We start from the raw sequence: 21102 nt of genomic DNA, 5'->3' as shown, positions 1-21102 counted from the left end.
TATATAAAGACATTCAAAAAGAAAGCGTAGACTGTAAGTAGCCTGGCACTTATAGAACATGAACACATAAACATCACATCTCAAACCCTAAGCTACTTATGATAAACACCTACATAAAGGACAAAAACATATCATTTTACCCAGAAAAAGGTGTAAGATACATCACTGAGGCTATTATTTATACCAGATAGAATTTAGGTCCTTGGACCAATCGTATTTTTTTTTTTAACATAAAAAAGTTTAAACTATGCTTCCCTAAACTTTTTATTTTAAGAATATAGAGTTTTGCTTGTTTTATCTATCTAACATAGTTGTGTTCATTTGTTACCAGGTCACAGAAATGTAAACAGAAGTATCAAACAATGGTTTATTAAATAACATGGTTAGAAAACAAATTAGAACCAGAAAATAACAACATTGGTCCCTAATTTCAATTCTAACCTATAACTGTGATCATTCCCTCAAAGGAAGAAATTTTTCAAATAAATATTAAAAGCTGGTGAATTTTAAGGGGTATGCCACCCCGAGATATTAAGTACTGAAAATGAATCAGCACAAGGAAACAGGAACAAAGCAGTAGTGTTACGGTGCCACCCACTGGCTAGAAATCCCCATAGCAAATATGAGAGCCAATCATAAAAGAGAAATTATTGAAATAGGAAGGAAAATAATATTGATGATTCTAATTCATGGTTAGTATCAGAAACTTCTAACAAAACAGAATCATCCGTATTATTTTAGTAGCACAAAGAAAGAGAGTAACTCTTAAAATGCTAACAAGAATTTTATTAATTTTGAAATGCCAGTCTACAATCTCCAAATACTAAGACTTTATCTCATAGTCAAAACAATTAACATATAAAATGTCATTTTAGCTATGTAGCTAAATATATGAAGACACGCAATCAAAAGATGCACATGTGCATTTCACTGCTAAGAAAGAAATTATAATATTAATAATATATTCAAATGTTAATGAAATGGTGTTAACCCCACTTTTACCTTTATCAGGGAAGTAACAAAATACATGAAACAAAGGACATGTCTAAAAAACTGGACTGAAAAATATGTTTCTCAAAAATTCTTAAGGAAAGGGGAAAGGGAAAAAGTCCTAAGAAAGACCATTCATAGAAACTAGTAAAAAATAAATGTTTTCTTTAAAGTACAACAGCACCATTAAGTCCAAAAGATATTTACCTTAATACAGTCTCCATTTTGTCCTAATGACATCCTTTTGTTTTTCTAAAACAGTTCTTTTCTTAAATGCTAACATTCTTAAAATTTCAGCATAAAAAATATTTGAGTTACTTCTCCTCAAACACAACCTTCCCATTAAGACTCAGAATAATATATAAACCTTGACATCAGTTTATAGTCCATGGGACCCTACTGAATGTTGATCTCTAAAGACCAGATTTCAGAATTTCTCTATAGACATGATCTGATCTTCCCTAATTAGAATTCATGAATACATTCCAGGCAGTCAGGACAGGCATCACGTTTTTTGGCTTGATGGTGATTATCACCTGGTCTGCAAAAGCCAAGGTCTTCACTCACTCATAGACGGTTGATTGCAGATAAGAACATAGTGAGAAAAGTCAAATTCCCACAAACATAAATTGCTAACACCACCTTTTTAAAAACATAACCCTAAAAGAAAAAAAAAATGAGATATGAAAAAAGGAAACTCCGATCACTAAGGTTTGTGCCAATAAATAAGAAGAAAGAACTTACTTCTGCTTCAGCTGCAGTAAACGACTGGAGGATCTGAATTCTATCATCATCCAGTATTTCAACTGTCAAGAACGAGAACAAAAGTTTGTAAGGCCAGTGTGTATGCAGGTAAACTCATTCTCAAAGAAAGCTCTGATTTGAAGCATTGGCAATTTTCCAAGATGTACATTCTTGCATTTCAAGTGACCAAATGTTGCAAACTTCTTGCATATTTAAGGCTCTTACAAATCAGGTCAAGCTGGCTACAGCATACATGTGAAAGGATTTTTTTCTAGTCAGAGTTCTAACAATCCAAGTGTTAAATACATATATATTTTTTAAATAGCAAGCCATAATCTAGTGGTTATCAAAAGTCCCTTTAGGGGTCAAACCCCACACAACATTGTAAATCAACTATACCAATCAAAAAAAAAAAAAGGACTCAAATCCTATGTATGTTACCCTATCAAGACCCAGAAAACGGTAGGACAGTTTTTACTACTCAGTTCCAAAAAAGCTGCTGAGCACACACGCTAGACAACAAAGAGGTTTTGTTTTTAGGAGGCCACCTTAGGACACAAAGGAAGTTAGCCTAGAAACCAGGCTAACATGTCACTGATTCTCTGCTAATCTCTCCACTACTAATGGCTACAGGTATCTTACCCTGCCTGGCACTGGGGCCAAAATGGACCTTGCCACTAGAGAGCACTGGCAAAGTATTAAGTCCTTCTTACGTAGCACGCTGGTTAGCTAGCTATATACAGTGCAGATGGCAACTTAAGTGATAGCACTCAGGAAGTCTGTTGAATAGGTAAAATTCATCTGCAGCTTTGCCCTGTCTTGACTATGGATGAGCATCTCATCCTCCTCCGTCTCAGGGGTCTCTCAGCTCCAGTCATTTAGGGCTCTCAGTTCATTGTAGCCCCACGTCAGAGCAGCATGCAAAGTAAAAAAGTACTTACAAAGAAGGCATCTTCCCTAAAAGCTTCCATCTTTTCCTTGCATTTTACTCACAAATTCTAATACTAGTGAATATAAAAAACAAAGGCAGAAAATTTCCACTATTTTTATCATAGACTGAGTGATGGAAATAAATTTTTAGTAAGGTACTATGTAAGAGTCAACCATTAGTGTTGAGAAACTAATTATATTCCAACAGTTTGTATAAAAGTGATTCTACAACACTGCTCTTTGAGCAGGTTACCTTTCCTAGAGAGTCGGTAAGCATGTATCTCCAGAATAATCTCTGTCCCAACGTGCCAGGCTACAAATCCAATCATTGCATAGGTTTTCCATGGGCCAGGAAGATTCAGTCCTGGCAAATCCATTCCCAGGAACATTGCTGCCACTACATTTATAAGAAAATACACATGTTAAAATACAATTCAAGAGGTAACTATGTATGTGTGTGCATACATGTGTGAATTATATCAAGTGAAATATACTAAAAGAGTTTATGAGATGAATTAGATTAATAATTAAGAACAAGTAGTTAATTTAGTCTTTATTGTAAGACTAGAAAGGCTAAGATGGGAAATTATAATTACAATCCTCCAATTGTTAAGAAAGAGGTGCCCAAAGTTTTAAGTCTACAATGAAGGAGAGGGGAAAAGTATGGAAGCCACTTCTGACTATACCTCCTCTTCCACGATTTCTATAGAACATAGAAATGTGAGGGCAGGAGATCAGCTTAGGTATTTATCACATAAAGCATCACAAGGAGATATAGATGTAAAGAACAGACTTTTGGACTCAGTGGGAGAAGGGGAGGGTGGGATGATTTGAGAGAATAGCATTAAAATATATACATTGTCATATGTAAAATAGATGGCCAGTGCAAGCAAGTTTGATGGCTGAAGCAGGGCACCCAAAGCCAGTGCTCTGAGACAATCCAGAAGAATAGAGTGGGGAGGGACCTGGGAGAGGGGTTCAGGATTGGGGGAGGGGAACACATATATACCAGTGGCCAATTCATGTTTTTGTATGGTAAAAACCATCATAATATTGTAATGTAATTATCCTCCATTAAAATTAATTAATTCATTTAAAAAATACTACAAAATCATACTTGACGTTTAAAAAACACCTTGCCCTGGAAGGTACCATTCCCAAGGAGAAAACCTGGCGACAGAGGGCTGGGTCCCCAAGCCTGATTCAGCCCAATCCATGACAGACTCTCAAGCTGAGCTGCTTATATATTTGGTCATCAGCATAACTTATCCTGCTGGCAAAGGCAAACACTAAAAAGAAGTCTTAAAAGGAGGGTTTTAAAGTCATTTTTAAAACCTTGAAACTGAAATAATAGCTTAAATAGTTACCTCTAGAAATTGCTTTCTGGATTTCAATGCTTAAGACTGATTTCTCCTCAACAACCAATTACTCCAGTTACTAATGTATCTAAAAATCATTTAAGCCAAATTACAACTTGCAGTATAAACAATTTTCAATTATATATGAATAAGTGGCATCACAATTACTTACCTGCTATTATTCTAGCAGCTGTTCCCATACTCCAATGAGTCCAGTTAAACATTTGCCTTCTACCAAATAAAGAACCAGTCAGTATTCTTTAAAGTGATGGAACTACAATAAATTCCCAAGAGAATAAAAAGCATGTAATTTCCCTTATTGCTTAGGCATCAGCTATCTGAAATACATTTTAAAACCTTTTTAAGTAAATATAATTTATCACTGAATTTTATAAAATGCAAAAAAAAAAAAAAGAATTGGCTTGCCAATTAAGGATATCTACCTTAAGGGCATTAATAAATAAAGACTACAAGTACCTTGGGTCATGTAAAGGTGGTCTGAAAGCTGCCAAAAGAAGCTGAAGAACTGCTAAAACCATCACTATAAAACCAAGGTATGGGTGATAACCTGCATGCTGAACAAAGATACATCATTTTAATGGTATTAATCCTGCCCATCAAATCTGCAAATTAAAAATAATACACACAGAAGCAGTTTCTTAGGGCTTTTCTCTAGCCATAAACATTTAATAATAATAATAAACACTGTTCACTGAGTGTCTATGCCAGGCACATACTTTATACACATTATCACTAACGCTCACTCTGATGCCTAATGATTAGTTATCAATATCCCACTTCCACAAACAAGGGAACTGAGGCTTAAGATGGTGAGTAATGTACCCAGGTCCACATAGTGCATAAATGGTTGTGATGGAATCCAATCACGGAATGCTGCACCCTTCCACCAGTACGTTAGATGACCGCTAACACCAGCACCGGAGAAGGCAATGGCACCCGACTCCAGTACTCTTGCCTGGAGAATCCCACGGACGGGGGAGCCTGGTGGGCTGCCGTCTATGGGACTGCACAGAGTCAGACACAACTGAAGCGACTTAGCAGCAGCAAAAGCAGCAGCAGTCGCAGCAACACCAGCACAGCCATTTGAAGCCCACCGAAGACTAGTTTTCATTTTAATACCAAAGAAAGGCAATGCCAAAGAGTGCTCAAACTACTGCACAATTGCACTCATCTCACACATTAGTAAAGTAATGCTCAAAATTCTCCAAGCCAGGCTTCAGCAATATGTGAACCGTGAACTTCCAGATGTTCAAGCTGGTTTTAGAAAAGGCAGAGGAACCAGAGATCAAATTGCCAACATCCGCTGGATCATCGAAAAAGCAAGAGAGTTCCAGAAAAACATCTATTTCTGCTTTATTGACTATACCAAAGCCTTTGACTGTGTGGATCACAAGAAACTGTGGAAAATTCTGGAAGAGATGGGAATACCAGACCACCTGACCTGCCTCTTGAGAAACCTATATGCAGGTCAGGAAGCAACAGTTAGAATTGTACATGGAACAACAGACTGGTTCCAAATCGGGAAAGGAGTATGTCAAGGCTGTATATTGTCACCCTGTTTATTTAACTTCTATGCAGAGTACATGATGAGAAACGCTGGGCTGGAAGAAGCACAAGCTGGAATCAAGATTGCCGGGAGAAATATCAATAACCTCAGATATGCAGATAACACCACCCTTATGGCAGACTTTATTGACTATTCCAAAGCCTTTGACTGTGTGGATCACAATAAACTGTGGAAAATTCTGAAAGAGATGGGAATACCAGACCACCTGATCTGCCTCTTGAGAAATTTGTATGCAGGGCAGGAAGCAACAGTTAGAACTGGACATGGAACAACAGACTGGTTCCAAATAGGAAAAGGAGTATGTCAAGGCTGTATATTGTCACCCTGTTTATTTAACTTATATGCAGAGTACATCATGAGAAACACTGGACTGGAAGAAACACAAACTGGAATCAAGATTGCCGGGAGAAATATCAATAACCTCAGATATGCAGATGACACCACCCTTATGGCAGAAAGTGAAGAGGAACTCAAAAGCCTCTTGATGAAAGTGAAAGTAGAGAGTGAAAAAGTTGGCTTAAACCTCCACATTCAGAAAACGAAGATCATGGCATCTGGTCCCATCACTTCATGGGAAATAGATGGGGAAACAGTGGAAACAGTGTCAGACTTTATTTCTGGGGGCTCCAAAATCACTGCAGATGGTGACTGCAGCCATGAAATTAAAAGACGCTTACTCCTTGGAAGGAAAGTTATGACCAACCTAGATAGCATATTCAAAAGCAGAGACACTACTTTGCCAACAAAGGTCTGTCTAGTCAAGGCTTTGGTTTTTCCAGTGGTCATGTATGGATGTAAAAGTTGGACTGTGAAGAAAGCTGAGTGCTGAAGTATTGATACTTTTGAACTGTGGTGTTGGAGAAGACTCTTGAGAGTCCCTTGGACTGCAAGGAGATCCAACCAGTCCATTCTGAAGGAGATCAGCCCTGGGATTCCTTTGGAAGGAATGATGCTAAAGCGAAGAGTTGACTCATTGGAAAAGACTCTGATGCTGGGAGGGATTGGGGGTAAGAGGAGAAGGGGATGACAGAGGATGAGATGGCTGGCTGGCATCACCGACTCAATTGACATGAGTCTGAGTGAACTCTGGGAGTTGGTGATGGACAGGGAGGCCTGGCGTGCTGTGATTCATGGGGTCGCAAAGAGTCGGACACGACTGAGCAACTGAACTCAACTGAATAAAAAATAGTAATAGCAGTGAACAAAATTATTTTGTTTAGAATGTGCCCGGAACTCTTTTAAGTGCATTCAGTTAATTAAATATCAACCCTCAGAAAGCCTATGAGATAGATACTCTATTATCTTCATTTGAGTAAACTGAGGGACTGAGAAGTTAAGCAACTTGCCCAAGATGTCTCAGGTAATCAGAGATGACTGCTGCTAAGTCACTTCAGTCGTGTCCAACTCTGTGCGACCCCATAGAGGGCAGCCCACCAGGCTCCCCCATCCCTGGGATTCTCCAGGCAAGAACACTGGAGTGGGTTGCCGTTTCCTTCTCCAATGCATGAAAGGGAAAAGTGAAAGTGAAGTCGCTCAGTCGTATCAGACTCTTAGCAACTCCATGGACTGCAGCCCACCAGGCTCCTCCACCCATGGGACATTCCAGGCAAGAGTACTGGAGTGAGGTGCCATTGCCTTCTCCAATCAGTGATGACACAAGGATTCAAATCCAAGGATCCAGCTATAGAATTATGTTTTTACCTTTTTACCACCCTTGTCACAACTATGAAGACTACAAGCTACGAAGTTTGTAAAGTAAGCATTACACTTGTCACAAGTACCTGGAGAAAATAAAGTCCCAATGTCTCAAGTCATATCAGAAAATCTTCATAATTTCCTTTAAAAAATAGGTTGACCAGTCTAAAAATACTTAAAAAGCAGAAAGGAGGTTTCCTAGTAATATCTATGACCCAAGATTCATCCATATTTACCCTTTTGGCAACAGCCCAAATTGAAATATCAAATTTTGATATCAAAATTTAACTGGCTGTTAAACTAGAAGAGTATACTGGAAACTCAGACTCTGACCTTAGGTACATCTCTGATTCTCAGTAAGCCTCATTCATTCATTTGATAAATATTTACTGACATGTCACATACCAGAATCTGATCTGAGTGTTATAGATACACTAACAAACATACCCATAAATATCCCATCACTCACAGAGTTCACATACTAGTGTGAGAAGACAAAAGAAAAAATACATTATTTAAGTAAATTATATTAAATTACATAAGGTAAACATTTCTTTAGAAAAAAAAAAAATAGAGCAGAGCAGGGCTCTTTGAGAAACTATGATTTAAGCAAAGACTTGCAGAAGGTAAGGGAGTAGAGGACACATGACCTAGGAAAAAGAAAGAATCTTTGTAAAGACTACAAATCAGTAACATGCTGAGAATTAGCCAAATATGAAATTAAATGAGCTAAGGTTGAGGAAAGGAAGAGGAGACCAATCCAGAGAGTAACTGGGAACCAGTGATAGAGGACTTTAGCTTTAACTTGGGGTAAAACTGAGACATTAGAGAAACCAGTTTGGGACATAGGAATGATATAATCTGATTTACATTTTTAAAAAATCACTCTGCTTCTTGATTGAAAACAGATTGCACATGGGCAAGGGTTGAAGTAGAGAGACCAACTAGGTACCTGTTGTAACAATTCAGGCAAAAAGATGATGTTGGCTCAAATCCACAGAGTAGCCAGTGATGGTTAAAAGTGCTTTTATTTGACATGTATTGCCAATGGGATTCCCTGATGGAATTGACACAGGGTGTGCAAGAGAGCAGAGTTAAGAATAATTCCAAGGTTTTGGCCCAAGAAGGGAACTGCTTGAGATGTCTTGGACACACAAGTTGAGTTTCTGAGTAGCCAGCTGGATGTTTGAGTCTCCAAGTCAGGGTAAAGGTCTAAACTTGAGATCCACATTTGAGAATAAGCCTCCATTTCTTCTTTAATGACATGGGATTATCATCAGTAACGACTTTATTTGAAGTTTAACTTTGATAGCACATGTAAAGCACTTAGCACAGCTGCTCACATAGTAGGAATACAACTAATGTTAACAGTGATAGTCACAGTATTAGAGAAAACCACTTAAAGTGTTCGTGTTCCTTAGATATCATGCTTTCAACTTTCACCGTTCTATAGTGAGAAAACTCATTAAAGCTACATAGTATATAGTTAAAATTTGAGACTGTCTAAAAACACATTCCACTACCAAGTAATCTGCACTAATATTCTAACTCCATCCCTGACACCAGCCATGTGAAACACTCATCAGATGATTCAAAAAGGAGAGAAAGAGGGACATGAAGATATATCTTTTCATGCATCATTTGAGAAAAAAAGCAGCAATCTCCTTTGGCATCAAAATGAATTTTAAACATATGAATATAATAAAAAAACATTCTGTGTAAGATCTACTTACCCAGTTCCAGCCTCCTCTGTAAATAAAAGGCAGAAGGAAAGCAATAAAGGTGAGGGCAGAAGTAGTGAGCATGAGAGTTCGATGCACCTGCAAGAGTGAAATGATAAATGAGAAGAGAGCGAACACGAAAGAGAAAGAAGCTGGTGTAACCATGAAGATCACCGGCTGAGATCCACAGAAGGTACCCATTCAGTTGACATCTAACCACAGTTCATTGTCAGTTTAAAAAAAAAATCTTACTATACCATTGAACTTTAAAGAAAAGTCTAAGCTGCCAACCTCATCACTCAAAAGCATCTGCCAAGACTTCACCTGCACAGAACAGCGGGAATGGATATTTTCACACACAGAGAGCACCTACCTGCCAAACTCATTTCCTTCCAAACACATTTATTAAGTTCCACCACCAAGCAAAATGGTTACATACAATGAAACTCCAAGGAAACAGAAAGTACTGTTTCCTGGGGAGCTTGGGATTTAATTGCGCAGATAAGAGAAACATATTTGAAATGTATAATTCATCATTCAAACAAGGAGAATACTGAGAGTGAAAATGGGCACTGATACTGGATTATTCCAGGATAACTGGTGCAAACCAAAACTACCCCAGAGAATGCAGGACCTATGGTCACTAAATATAGTATAAATATACACATATATATAGTCACCAGAAAGTAGGACCTATAGTCAGGCAATGTGTGCAGATATTATAGCTTTGAAGACAGTGGAGGACTTGAACTGGTTGAAAGGGAGACAAAGAGTTTTCCAGTTGGGAATATCCACGTGAGAAGAGGAAAAAGAGAGAGCGAACAATCAAAGGCAGAGACAGACAGGAGCAAGACATATGACAATCAGTAGTGAGAACAAATAAAACAGATTAACACTGCCAGCCAAAACTGAGAAATGATATTAGACAAGGTAAATCTTAAAAGCTACAAATTTATATGAAGTTTCAATAATACCTTCTTCTAAAGTCAAAACTGTTACAATAAGCAATATTTTTTTTCTACAAGCAGACATGCACATTCTATCTCAACACATATCTGTTGATCTTTCACTGTATACGCAAATATCCGTACTACATGACAAATGAAAGGTAAGGTTTGTTTTATTTTGTTTTGAGGGTCAGTTATTGACCCTTGCCCATGTTTCTATTAAAAGACTGCTTCCTCATCCCCCAGGGAAGGGACAGCATGAAAAAGGACACTTTCAATTTCTTTTCCCACCTACACAGGAAATACATAATCTTGACTGATGAGTCAAGGCTGTATATTGTCACCCTGCTTATTTAACATGCAGAGTACATCATGAGAAATGCTGGGCCAGATGAAGCACAAACTGGCATCAAGATTGCTGAGAGAAGTATCAATAACCTCAGACATGCAGATGACACCACCCTTATGGCAGAAAGTGAAGATGAACTAAAGAGCCTCTTGATGAAAGTGAAAGAGAAGAGTGAGAAAGTTGGCTTAAAACTCAACATTCAGAAAACTAAGATCATGGCATCTGGTCCCATCACTTCATGGGAAATAGATGGGGAAACAGTAGAAACAGTGTCAGACTTTATTTTTGGGGGCTCCAAAATCACTGCAGATGGTGACTGCAGCCATGAAATTAAAAGACGCTTGCTCCTTGGAAGAAAAGTTATGACCAACCTAGATAGCATATTAAAAAGCAGAGGCATTACTTTGCCAACAAAGGCCCATCTAGTCAAAGCTATGGTTTTTCCAATAGTCAGGTATGGATGTGAGTGTTGGACTATAAAGAAAGCTGAGCGCTGAAGAATTGATGCTTTTGAACTGTGGTGTTGGAGAAGACTCTTGAGAGTCCCTTGGACTTCAAGGAGATCCAACCAGTCCATCCTAAAGATCCGTTCTGGGTGTTCATTGGAAGGACTGACATTGAAGCTGAAACTCCAGTACTTTGCCCACCTGATGCTAAGAGCTGACTCATTGGAAAAGACCCTGATGCTGGGAAAGATTGAAGGCGGGAGGAGAAGGGGATGACAGAGGATGAGATGGTTGGATGGCATCACCGACTTGATGGACATGAGTTTGAGTAAACTCCGGGAGTTGGTGACGGACAGGGAGGCCTGGCGTGCTGCAGTCCATGAGGTCACAAAGAGTCGGACACGACTAAGTGACTGAGCTGAACTGACTGATGAGTGAGGGATTGCCTAACCTTCACTAGCCCATCAACCAGAGGACGGACCGCTGCTTTGCAGCATAGTGAGCAACCAGTTTCTTTCTTCTGCTTTGCTGCCTTCCTGGGCTTTCCTGATTGTTCAGCTGGTAAAGAACCCACCTGTCAATGCAGGAGATGCAAGAGATGCAGGTTTGATCCCTGGGTCAGGAAGATCCCCTGGAGAAGGAAATGATAACCCGCTCCAATTTTCTTGCCTGGAGAATCCCCATGGACAGAAGAGCCTGGTGGGATACCAGTCTATGGGGTCGCAGAAAGTCAGACACAACTGAGCATGCATGCACTGCCTTCTTGGACCCATCTGTACTCAGTGCAGTGGATGAATGCTCTTCTAATCTTCTTTTGCAACTAGACATGTAACTCAAGATCACGTTACATGCATTCAAGGTCTGTGTTCCAAAAAAACACACATGGTAATGATACATTCTCCAACTCAGCCTGATCCTTCATAAAGCTGTCTTTATTTTTATCTCCATCAAGTATCTTATGTCTATTCTCAGTTGGTTAGGAAACCAAAGGGCAAAGAGAGATTATAAGGATTCCAAAATTACAACTATAACCATCCAAAAATCCACTTAATTCATGTGTTTTCATGTTGCAACATTCAAGTAATATGGAAATTGCATTAAACTATTTCTCCACCTACCTGAAACCAAGCTGCATCACCAAATAAAGCCTTTGACCAAACAGGTTTGAAGAACCGGGCAATCAGTACACCTACACTAACAGTGGTCATCCATGCCACAAACATTAAGGCACCTACAGGTGAGAAAATGCAATGGTTGACAACACAATCTAATCAAGCTATTTCTTAAATGACCAATCCAAATGCTTAGAAAATGTAAACAATCAACAAGACATTCAGCTGACATAATAAATACAACCTAAAGATCAATGCTTTTACCACCACTACTACTTCTAATAGCCAACACTTTCAAAGCTCTTATTTCATGCCAGACACTGTCTCCAAGTACTTTATGCATATTAATCTAACTGATCCTAACAACAATTCCTATAAAATATTTACAATTATTATTCCAGTTCTGCTATATGGGGAAGGAAAGCATAGAGAAGTTAAGTAACTTGCCCAAGGTTATAAGTCAGAATTTGAATCCAGTCTTTTTTTAATTAATTGTGCTCTTAATCATTACACTAATACAACCTATCTATAGTTTTCTCAGAATCGTCTCACATTTTACTCCTAAAAATAATGGAAAACAAATAGGCACATTATTTCTGAATCCAATTACTGCTCAACTAGAGCTACTAGTAGAAGTGAAATAACAACAATAAAGATATTTTCAAGTTTTACTGAAACTCCCACTAGAATGGATAATTCTGAAGTATATAAAGGTAATATACCAATTAAGGAAAGTCCCCTGCCAGTATTAATATTTTATAAAAGTAGAGTATAGTACAGTATACACTTACACTATTCTCCTATTTTTAACCTCATTTTTCAACAATAACTGGACTGCTTTTCAAATGAAATCAATTTTTACTTGTACAACCAGAGTACATCAGAGCCTTATTTCTAGGCTACTGCTCTTCCAACTTGATTCCCTTCATTTTAAGTATGTGATACATAATGATAGCACTGAGTTACTTTGTATACCCTCAAATTCTTGTACATTGACCAGTTCTTCAACAACAACAACAAAAATTACATCTTTGAAACCAAGTGAAAGTGTTAGTTGCTCAGTTGTGTCTGACTCTTTGCGACCCCATGGTCTATAACCTACCAGGCTCCTCCGTCCATGGGATTCTCCAGGCAAGAATACTGGAGTGGGTTGCCACTCCCTTCTCCAGGGGATCTTGCCAACTCAGGAATCAAACTCAGGTCTCCAGTATTGCAGGCAGATTATTTACCATATAAGCCACCAGGGAAGCTTTGAAACCAAACTACTATTATAATTAAACAATCACAATCGCAAACTACTAATTTATTACCATTTATTTTAATAAATGGCATAATTAAAGTCTCATAAAAGTTAATTCACCCAATAATACTCAATCCTGGCTGCAATTAGAAACTAGTGTACTTTTAAAAATTCTATTGATAAATGCCTTAAAAGCTCCACTGGTGATTTTAATATAAGTCAGGGTTAAAACCACTGAAATATCCCTACTCTCTTTTTGTGAAAAAATAGTAAACATTAAGATAGATAATGCTACCTGCAAATGTTGTTGCCTAAACTTAGATTTATGGATATTTGCTAAATTGTGCCTGTTATCCTTCTCAATCTAGCCAGCATTAAATTTATCCCACAAAGTTAAGTTTATTCCACAAAGTAGTAATAATATACATGTAACTTACCATGAACCTTCAGAAGGAGTAAAGAATGGGATCCTCCTATGTTCTTTGGATCGCCTGTCACATTGTATTTTTCATATGTAATCAAAGGTTGCTGAGAATGCTTATGAATTCGACCTGAAATTTTTTAAGAAAATGAAGATGAATTACTTTCTCAGGAGAGAAGGAATGGAGAGACAATGACATGGCTTGAAAACAAAATTTCTTAAGGTAATAAAAAATAAATTTCAGTAGAGATGATATATACTATTATATACTGATATTATATTAATATGCAACATGTATTAATATAATATTAATATATATAGCCTTAATATATTATAATAATATTCATTATTTATAAAATAAAATCTATAATGTATAGAATTATTTCAGCTAGTTTGTTTATGTTGCTATGAATGGACGTGTGTCCATTCTGGGAATCAATCCTTCAGAAATATTCCCTTTTTAACCAAAGATATATACACAAGAATGTTCATAGAAACATTTCTTTACACTGGCCATACAAATTCAATCAAGCTAAATGTCCATCATTAGAAGAATGAGTAAACAAATTATGGAACATACATAATTTTTAGAATACAAGTGTCAAAAAGAATTAAAATAATTAAGAAATTTGATATGGTATGAATCTTTGTCTCAAGTAAGTATTAGACCACAGACTACACTTCAATGACTTCCAAAAAGAAATATGTTTACAAGTTATTTATCTAACTAAAATTAAGCAAAATAAAAATTAACAAAAGAAAGCTAGGAAAAAGTGGTCCAGCTAGATACTTATAAAGCTCTTCTAAATAATCCTTAGGATACATAGGAAGTCAAAACTAAAATTACAAACCTTTTTAAACAAATAACAATGAAGGCACTTTATATCAAAACACAGGTGATATAATCAAGGTACTATTCAAAAGTTTTTAATCATTCTAAAGCATTCTCTTAAAAAAATTTAAGAAGACTTTGAAGTAAATAATTTAATTAAAGATGCATTTAAAATTACAAAACATAACCTAGGAAACCAGAAAAGAAGGTGGATTAAAAATAAATGAATGAAATTAACAAACTAATAAGTCTAAAAATGAGAAAAATTAATTCTGTAAAAGCCAATAAAATTGAGTTTTTGATAAATCTGACCACAAGATTAAAAAAAAATCACAAACAATATTAGAAATGAAAACAATGACATAGCTGCTGATATGAAGATATTCCTTAAAATTATATAAAAATGGTATATACAACTTTAAGTCAGCCAAAAATATTTCAAAATCTAACTGAAGTAGATGACTTTCTGAGAAAATCTAGAATTACAAAAATTGATCAAAGTAGTAGCAAATCTGGAGAATAATAACAATAAAATTTTATTTAATTAGTCAAATATTTCCATCCCTAAGTCAGGCTGTTATGTGAATGAGTTCTATCATACAACTTTAAAATTTTTTTAACTTCAAAAATTCATGTTTATTTAAACTCTTCTTGAGTTCTTTCTATAAGATTAGCATAACACTGAAACCAACATGAGGCAGGCATGCACACACACAAAAACACACACAATCCCATAACCATACACCAAAAACATTTATGAATATAGATGCAAAAAGCTTAAATAAAATATTAGTGAATTATATTAATCTGCATTAAGGGAATAACAAGACATGACCGAGCACTTTCATCCCAGGAAAGTGAGAATTGTTCACTGTTCAGAAATATACATAAGTAATGATAAACTGTCATGTCAGTTGCTGCCTGAAAGACAGTAGATGAAATTCAGCACACACCCATGACAAGAACTCTTTGTAAAGGTAGGAACAGAATACTTCCTAAACACAATAAAATATATCCCCCAGAAAAATACAATAAACATGAGACAACACTGAATATTAGAAGCAATCCCATAAAAATCAGGAATAAGACAAGAATATTTGCCATATTACACTATCATTCCACACTACTCTGGGAGAAGTAAGAAATGCAGTGAAACAAGAAAAGAAAGAAAACGAGGGCTGCTAATATCATTATTTGCACAAAACACAATGTTTTATCTAGAAAATCCAAGATATTAATTTGGAAAACTAGCTGGCTACTTTCAAGATAAGCATTCAAAAATCAATAACTTTCCTAAACATCAACAAATTGAGAAAATGTCAGAAAAAAAATTCCATTCACAATAGTATGTATTAGAAATTTATAAAATACCTAGGAACAAGGTAACAAAAATAAATAAGCCCTATAGGAAGACATGAAGAATACTTCAGGATATGAATCAATGCAATTTCCCAATATATTCCTGGATAGGAAGACTCAAAGATGTTGATTATCCCACAAATTAATCTAAAATTTCAATTCCAACCATAAACCCAATAAGATTTTTAATGAAACTTGACAAATCATTTCTAAACTCTATCTAGAAGAGCAGATACACAAAGAGGAGGCAAGAATTCCTGAAAAAAGAAAGCTAGGAGGGGAATCATGCTTTATCAAAACTTACAACCTATTATTCAAACAGTATAGTAATAGACAAATAGATCAATGGAAGAATAAATTAGAAATAATGTGATTTACTGACAGATTTTTAGTGTATGATAAAGAGCCTTTAGAAACAGAGGAAAAATGGACTGTTCAAAAACTAGTGTTTGGACACCTGGTTATTCATTTGGTGAATACAATTATATCATGTCTTGTTATACCAGAGAAGATCAGAGATAAAACAGAAAATGAGAAGTTTTTATAATGAATACCTATAGACTAGTGTCAAGAAAAAGGAGACAATAGCTATCAGAAGCTACAAAAATGTCAAATAGAAGATAATGAAAAAAAAAAAACTATTGAAAATGACAAGGAAGGCTTTGAAGAACCTAAAAATATTGGATTAGTACAGTGGTAGTATTAAAAACCAGACCACATTCTTAACAGCCTGAGAATCAAGTTGGAAGAAAAGTGTTTTAAAACTGAAGTACCATGAAGCCATGGACTAACATGAACGTAACCTTCATTAAAGCAGAAATCCATATAATTTTGGTGTTCCATTGCATGGCTCCATTATAAATTTGGTGTTTTGCCTTAAGGGACATTGAGTTCATGTTTAGCATCCTGATGGCTCAACGGTTAAGAATCTGCCTGCAATGCAGAGGATGCAAGTTCAATCCCTGGGTCAGGAAGATCCCCTGGAGAAGGAAACGGCAACTCACTTCAGAATTCTTGCCTGGATAATCCCACGGACAGAAGAGCCTGGCAGTCTACAGTCCATAGGGTCACAAAGAGGCAGACAGAACCTAGCATATGCATACAATGCTTTCACTTCACTTCCTGCAGTATTATTCCTAAATTGCCAAAATAACAGGTCATGTGATAATGGGGTCTCTACATTAATTATTTAAATTGGTAGATTTTCTCATTGTGAATAATTTATTCACACAGATGAGTTCTGTCTTTCAGTTCGGACTCAGCATTTCACATGATGGCTTATTTCACGATAAGACAAAGCTTTCTGAGGGTAAAATAGTAGTTAGAACAAGGTTTTAAATGGGTTTTACTAAATATGACAATACTTTTAACTCTCAATTATCTTTTGTTTGCTTCTGACCCCTTTTCCTAGGTGATTTCTCCCATTGTGGGTCATTTCTCAAGTTTTTCTTCTTATAGTAAAATATATATCTTGTTTCTTTTCATTGATCCAGTTTGTAAATGTGTGCTAAAAAAAATCAGAATATATTTATATAAATAGAATTATTTATTTACAGAGAAGGTTTTTTTCCTCACTGACATTGTGTTATACATTAACTCCATTTGTTAATACTGTGCAAAACAACCTTGTTTACAAGGGAATTGGGTAAACATTTATACCATTTTGTTCACTGCATTTAGTAGACATGAATGTTTAACAGTCATGTAATCATCATGATTTAGTAACTTGGAAGAATAGCTATGACAAATCTAGACAAGGTATTAAAAAGCAAAAACATCACTTGGTCGACAAAAGTCCGTATAGTCGAAGCTATGGTTTGACTTAGTTACTGAACATCATGATGTAAAGAAATGTGACAATATTTAGGTATCTGCTTTCTGAATGTTTCAAATTGTAATCTACAATCACTGTTGATACCCAGAGAAGAGAATTAAATTTCCTGTGAAAAGGTAAGAAAAATAAAACACCTCAGCAGTCAGAAAAAGAACAGAAAGATAGCTATATGCCAGCTTAACACCAAATATGAGGATAACAAGAAAAATTAGTAGAAAATGAAAATCTGAAAACATTAAGCAATTTCATCTGTATATTAATATTGATCACTTTTGCTGAATCACTTTTGGATGAAGTGATATATTTGGATAAAGAAACTGGTTAATTTTTGTTTTTGCTAATAACGTAGTGTCCTTTGGAGCTTAGCATAGTCTGTAAGAATCATCAGAAGCTTCTGATTCAGCATCACAGTCCCTCTGACCTTCAGTCTGCATTACTAAACAATGTCTCCTGAGCTTGTCAAATTTGCCCAGGATGACCTTGTTCTATTTATGTTTACATGGGTTACAGAGATATTATTGCTCTGAAAAAGGGTTTCAGCCTCATAAAGTCTCACTGTTTTTAAGCAGAGTGCAGCATATAAGTGATCCACACATATATGACCAGACAACAAATGGACTGAAACAATGGACTGGTTCAAAATTAGGAAAGGAGAACATCAAGGCTGTATGTTGTCACCCTGGTTATTATTTAACTTATATACAGAGTACATTATGTGAAATGCCAGGCTGGATGAATCACCAGCTGGAATCAAGATTGCCATCAGAAATATCAATAGCCTCCGATATGCAGATGATACCACTCCAATGGCAGAAAGTAAAGAGGAACTAAAGAGCCTCTTGATCAGGGTGAAAGAGGAGAGTGAAAAAGCTGGCTTAAAACTTAACATTCAAAAAACTAAGATTATGGCATCTGTTCCCATCACTTCATGGCAAGCAGATAGAGAAAAAGTGGAAACAGAGATAGACTTTATTTTCTTGGGCTCCAGAATCACTGAGGACGGTGACTGCAGCCATGAAATTAAAAGACGCTTATTTGTTGGAGGAAAGCTATGATAAAGCTAGACAGCATATTAAAAAGCAGAAACATCACTTAGCCAACAAAGGTCCACATAGTCAAAGCTATGGTTTTGTCAGTAGTCATGTATGCAGGTGAGAGATGGACCATAAAGAAAGCTGAGCATTGAAGAACTGATGCTTTCGAATTGTGGTATTGGAGAAAACTCCTGAGAGTCCCCTGACAGCATGGAGATCAAACCAGTCAGTCCCAAAGAAAACCAACCCTGAATATTGATTGGAAGGACTGATGCTGAAGCTGAAGCTCCAATACTTTGGCCACCTAATGCAAAGAGCTGATTCATGAAAAAGACCCTGATGCTGGGAAAGATTAAGGGCAGGAGAAGGGGGAGGCAGAGGATGAGATGGTTGGATGGCATCACTGACTCAATGGACATGAGTTTGAGCAAACTCCAGGAGATGGTGAAGGACCAGGAAGTCTGGTGTGCTGCAGTCCATGGGGTCACAGAGTCGGACACAACTGAGCTACTAAACAACAACAAAAACAACGAAAGCAACAGTGATGTGTGGGGGAACTGTATTTTGTTCAGGGGAAGTGAGAAATAGATTTAAGGGCCTAGATCTGATAGACAGAGTGCCTGATCAACTATGGACAGAGGTTCGTGACATTGTACAGGAGACAGGGATCAAGACCATCCCCATGGAAAAGAAATGCAAAAAAGCAAAATGGCTGTCTGGGGAGGGCTTACAAATAGCTGTGAAAAGAAGAGAAGCGAAAAGCAAAGGAGAAAAGGAAAGATATAAGCATCTGAATGCAGAGTTCCAAAGAATAGCAAGGAGAGATAAGAAAGCCTCCCTCAGCGATCAATGCAAAGAAATAGAGGAAAACAACGGAATGGGAAAGACTAGAGATCTCTTCAAGAAGATTAGAGACACCAAGGGAATATTTCATGCAAAGATGGACTCGATAAAGGACAGAAATGGTATGGACCTAACAGAAGCAGAAGATATTAAGAAGAGGTGGCAAGAAGACACAGAAGAACTGTGCAAAAAAGATCTTCATGACCAAGATAACCACGATGGTGTGATCACTCATCTAGAGCCAGACATAGTGGAATGTGAAGTCCAGTGGGCCTTAAGAAGCATCACTATGAACAAAGCCAGTGGAGATGATGGAATTCCAGTTGAGCTATTGCAAATCCTGAAAGATGATGCTGTGAAAGTGCTGCACTCAATATGCCAGCAAATTTGGAAAACTCAGCAGTGGCCACAGGACTGGAAAAGGTTAGTTTTCATTCCAATCCCAAAGAAAGGCAATGCCAAAGAATGCTCAAACTACCACACAATTGCACTCATCTCACACGCTAGTAAAGTAATGCTCAAAATTCTCCAAGCCAGGCTTCAGCAATACGTGAACTGTGAACTTCCAGATGTTCAAGCTGGTTTTAGATAAGGCAGAGGAACCAGAGATAAAATTGCCAACATCCGCTGGATCATGGAAAAGGAAGAGAGTTCCAGAAAAACATCTATTTCTGCTTTATTGACTATGCCAAAGCCTTTGACTGTGTGGATCACAATAAACTGTGGAAAATTCTGAAAGAGATGGGAATACCAGACCACCTGACCTGCTTCTTGAGAAACCTATATGCAGATCAGGAAGCAACAGTTAGAACTGGACATGGAACAACAGACTGGTTCCAAATAGGAAAAGGAATATGTCAAGGCTGTATATTGTCACCCTGCTGATTTAACTTCTATGCAGAGTACAGCATGAGAAACACTGGGCTGGAAGAAGCACAAGCTGGAATCAAGATTGCCGGGAGAAATATCAATAACCTCAGATATGCAGATGACACCACCTTTATGGCAGAAAGTGAAGAGTAACTAGAAAGATTCTTGATGAAAGTGAAAGAGGAGAGTGAAAAAGTTGGCTTAAAGCTCAACATTCAGAAAACAAAGATCATGGCATCTGGTCCCATCACTTCATGGGAAATAGATGGGGAAACAGTGGAAACAGTGTCAGATTTTATTTTTCTGGGCTCCAAAATCACTGCAGATGGTAACTGCAGCCAGGAAATGAAAAGACGCTTACTCCTTGGAAGGAAAGTTATGACCAACCTAGATAACATATTCAAAGTCAAAGACATTACTTTGCCAACAAAGGTCCGTCTAGTCAAGGCTATGGTTTTTCCAGTGGTCATGTATGGATGTGAGAGTTGGACTGTGAAGAAAGCTGAATGATGAAGAATTGATGCTTTTGAACTGTGGTATTGGAGAAGACTCTTGAGAGTCCCTTGGACTGCAAGGAGATCCAACCAGTCCATTCTGAAGATCAGCCCTGGGATTTCTTTGGAAGGAATGATGCTAAAGCTGAAACTCCAATATCTTGGCCACCTCATGCAAAGTGTTGACTCACTGGAAAAGAATCTGATGTTGGGAGGGATTAGGGGCAGGAGGAGAAGGGGACGACAGAGGATGAGATGGCTGGATGGCATCACCGACTCAATGGACATGAGTTTG

At 37.1% G+C, this 21102-nt stretch overlaps 1 protein-coding gene across 1 annotated transcript in view; it reads right to left on the bottom strand.

Annotated features, from left to right (window-relative positions):
- Positions 1–765: 765 nt before the first annotated feature.
- FRRS1 (ferric chelate reductase 1) overlaps positions 766–21102 on the bottom strand; it is a 52807-nt gene continuing 32470 nt past the window's right edge. The window contains exons 9-16 of the mRNA XM_027536423.1: positions 13558–13671; positions 11887–11999; positions 9039–9125; positions 4500–4597; positions 4195–4253; positions 2918–3061; positions 1735–1796; positions 766–1650 (exon numbers count right to left, since the gene is read on the bottom strand). Of these exons, the coding sequence (XP_027392224.1) occupies positions 1558–1650; positions 1735–1796; positions 2918–3061; positions 4195–4253; positions 4500–4597; positions 9039–9125; positions 11887–11999; positions 13558–13671 (770 nt within the window). The 3' untranslated portion in view covers positions 766–1557. The remainder of the gene's footprint in view (positions 1651–1734; positions 1797–2917; positions 3062–4194; positions 4254–4499; positions 4598–9038; positions 9126–11886; positions 12000–13557; positions 13672–21102) is intronic.

This window comes from Bos indicus x Bos taurus, chromosome 3, assembly GCF_003369695.1.
Source record: "Bos indicus x Bos taurus breed Angus x Brahman F1 hybrid chromosome 3, Bos_hybrid_MaternalHap_v2.0, whole genome shotgun sequence".
NCBI classification, from domain to species: Eukaryota; Metazoa; Chordata; class Mammalia; order Artiodactyla; family Bovidae; genus Bos; species Bos indicus x Bos taurus.
Note: the sequence above shows the minus strand (reverse complement) of the source record. Positions and strands in the feature narration are given on the sequence as shown.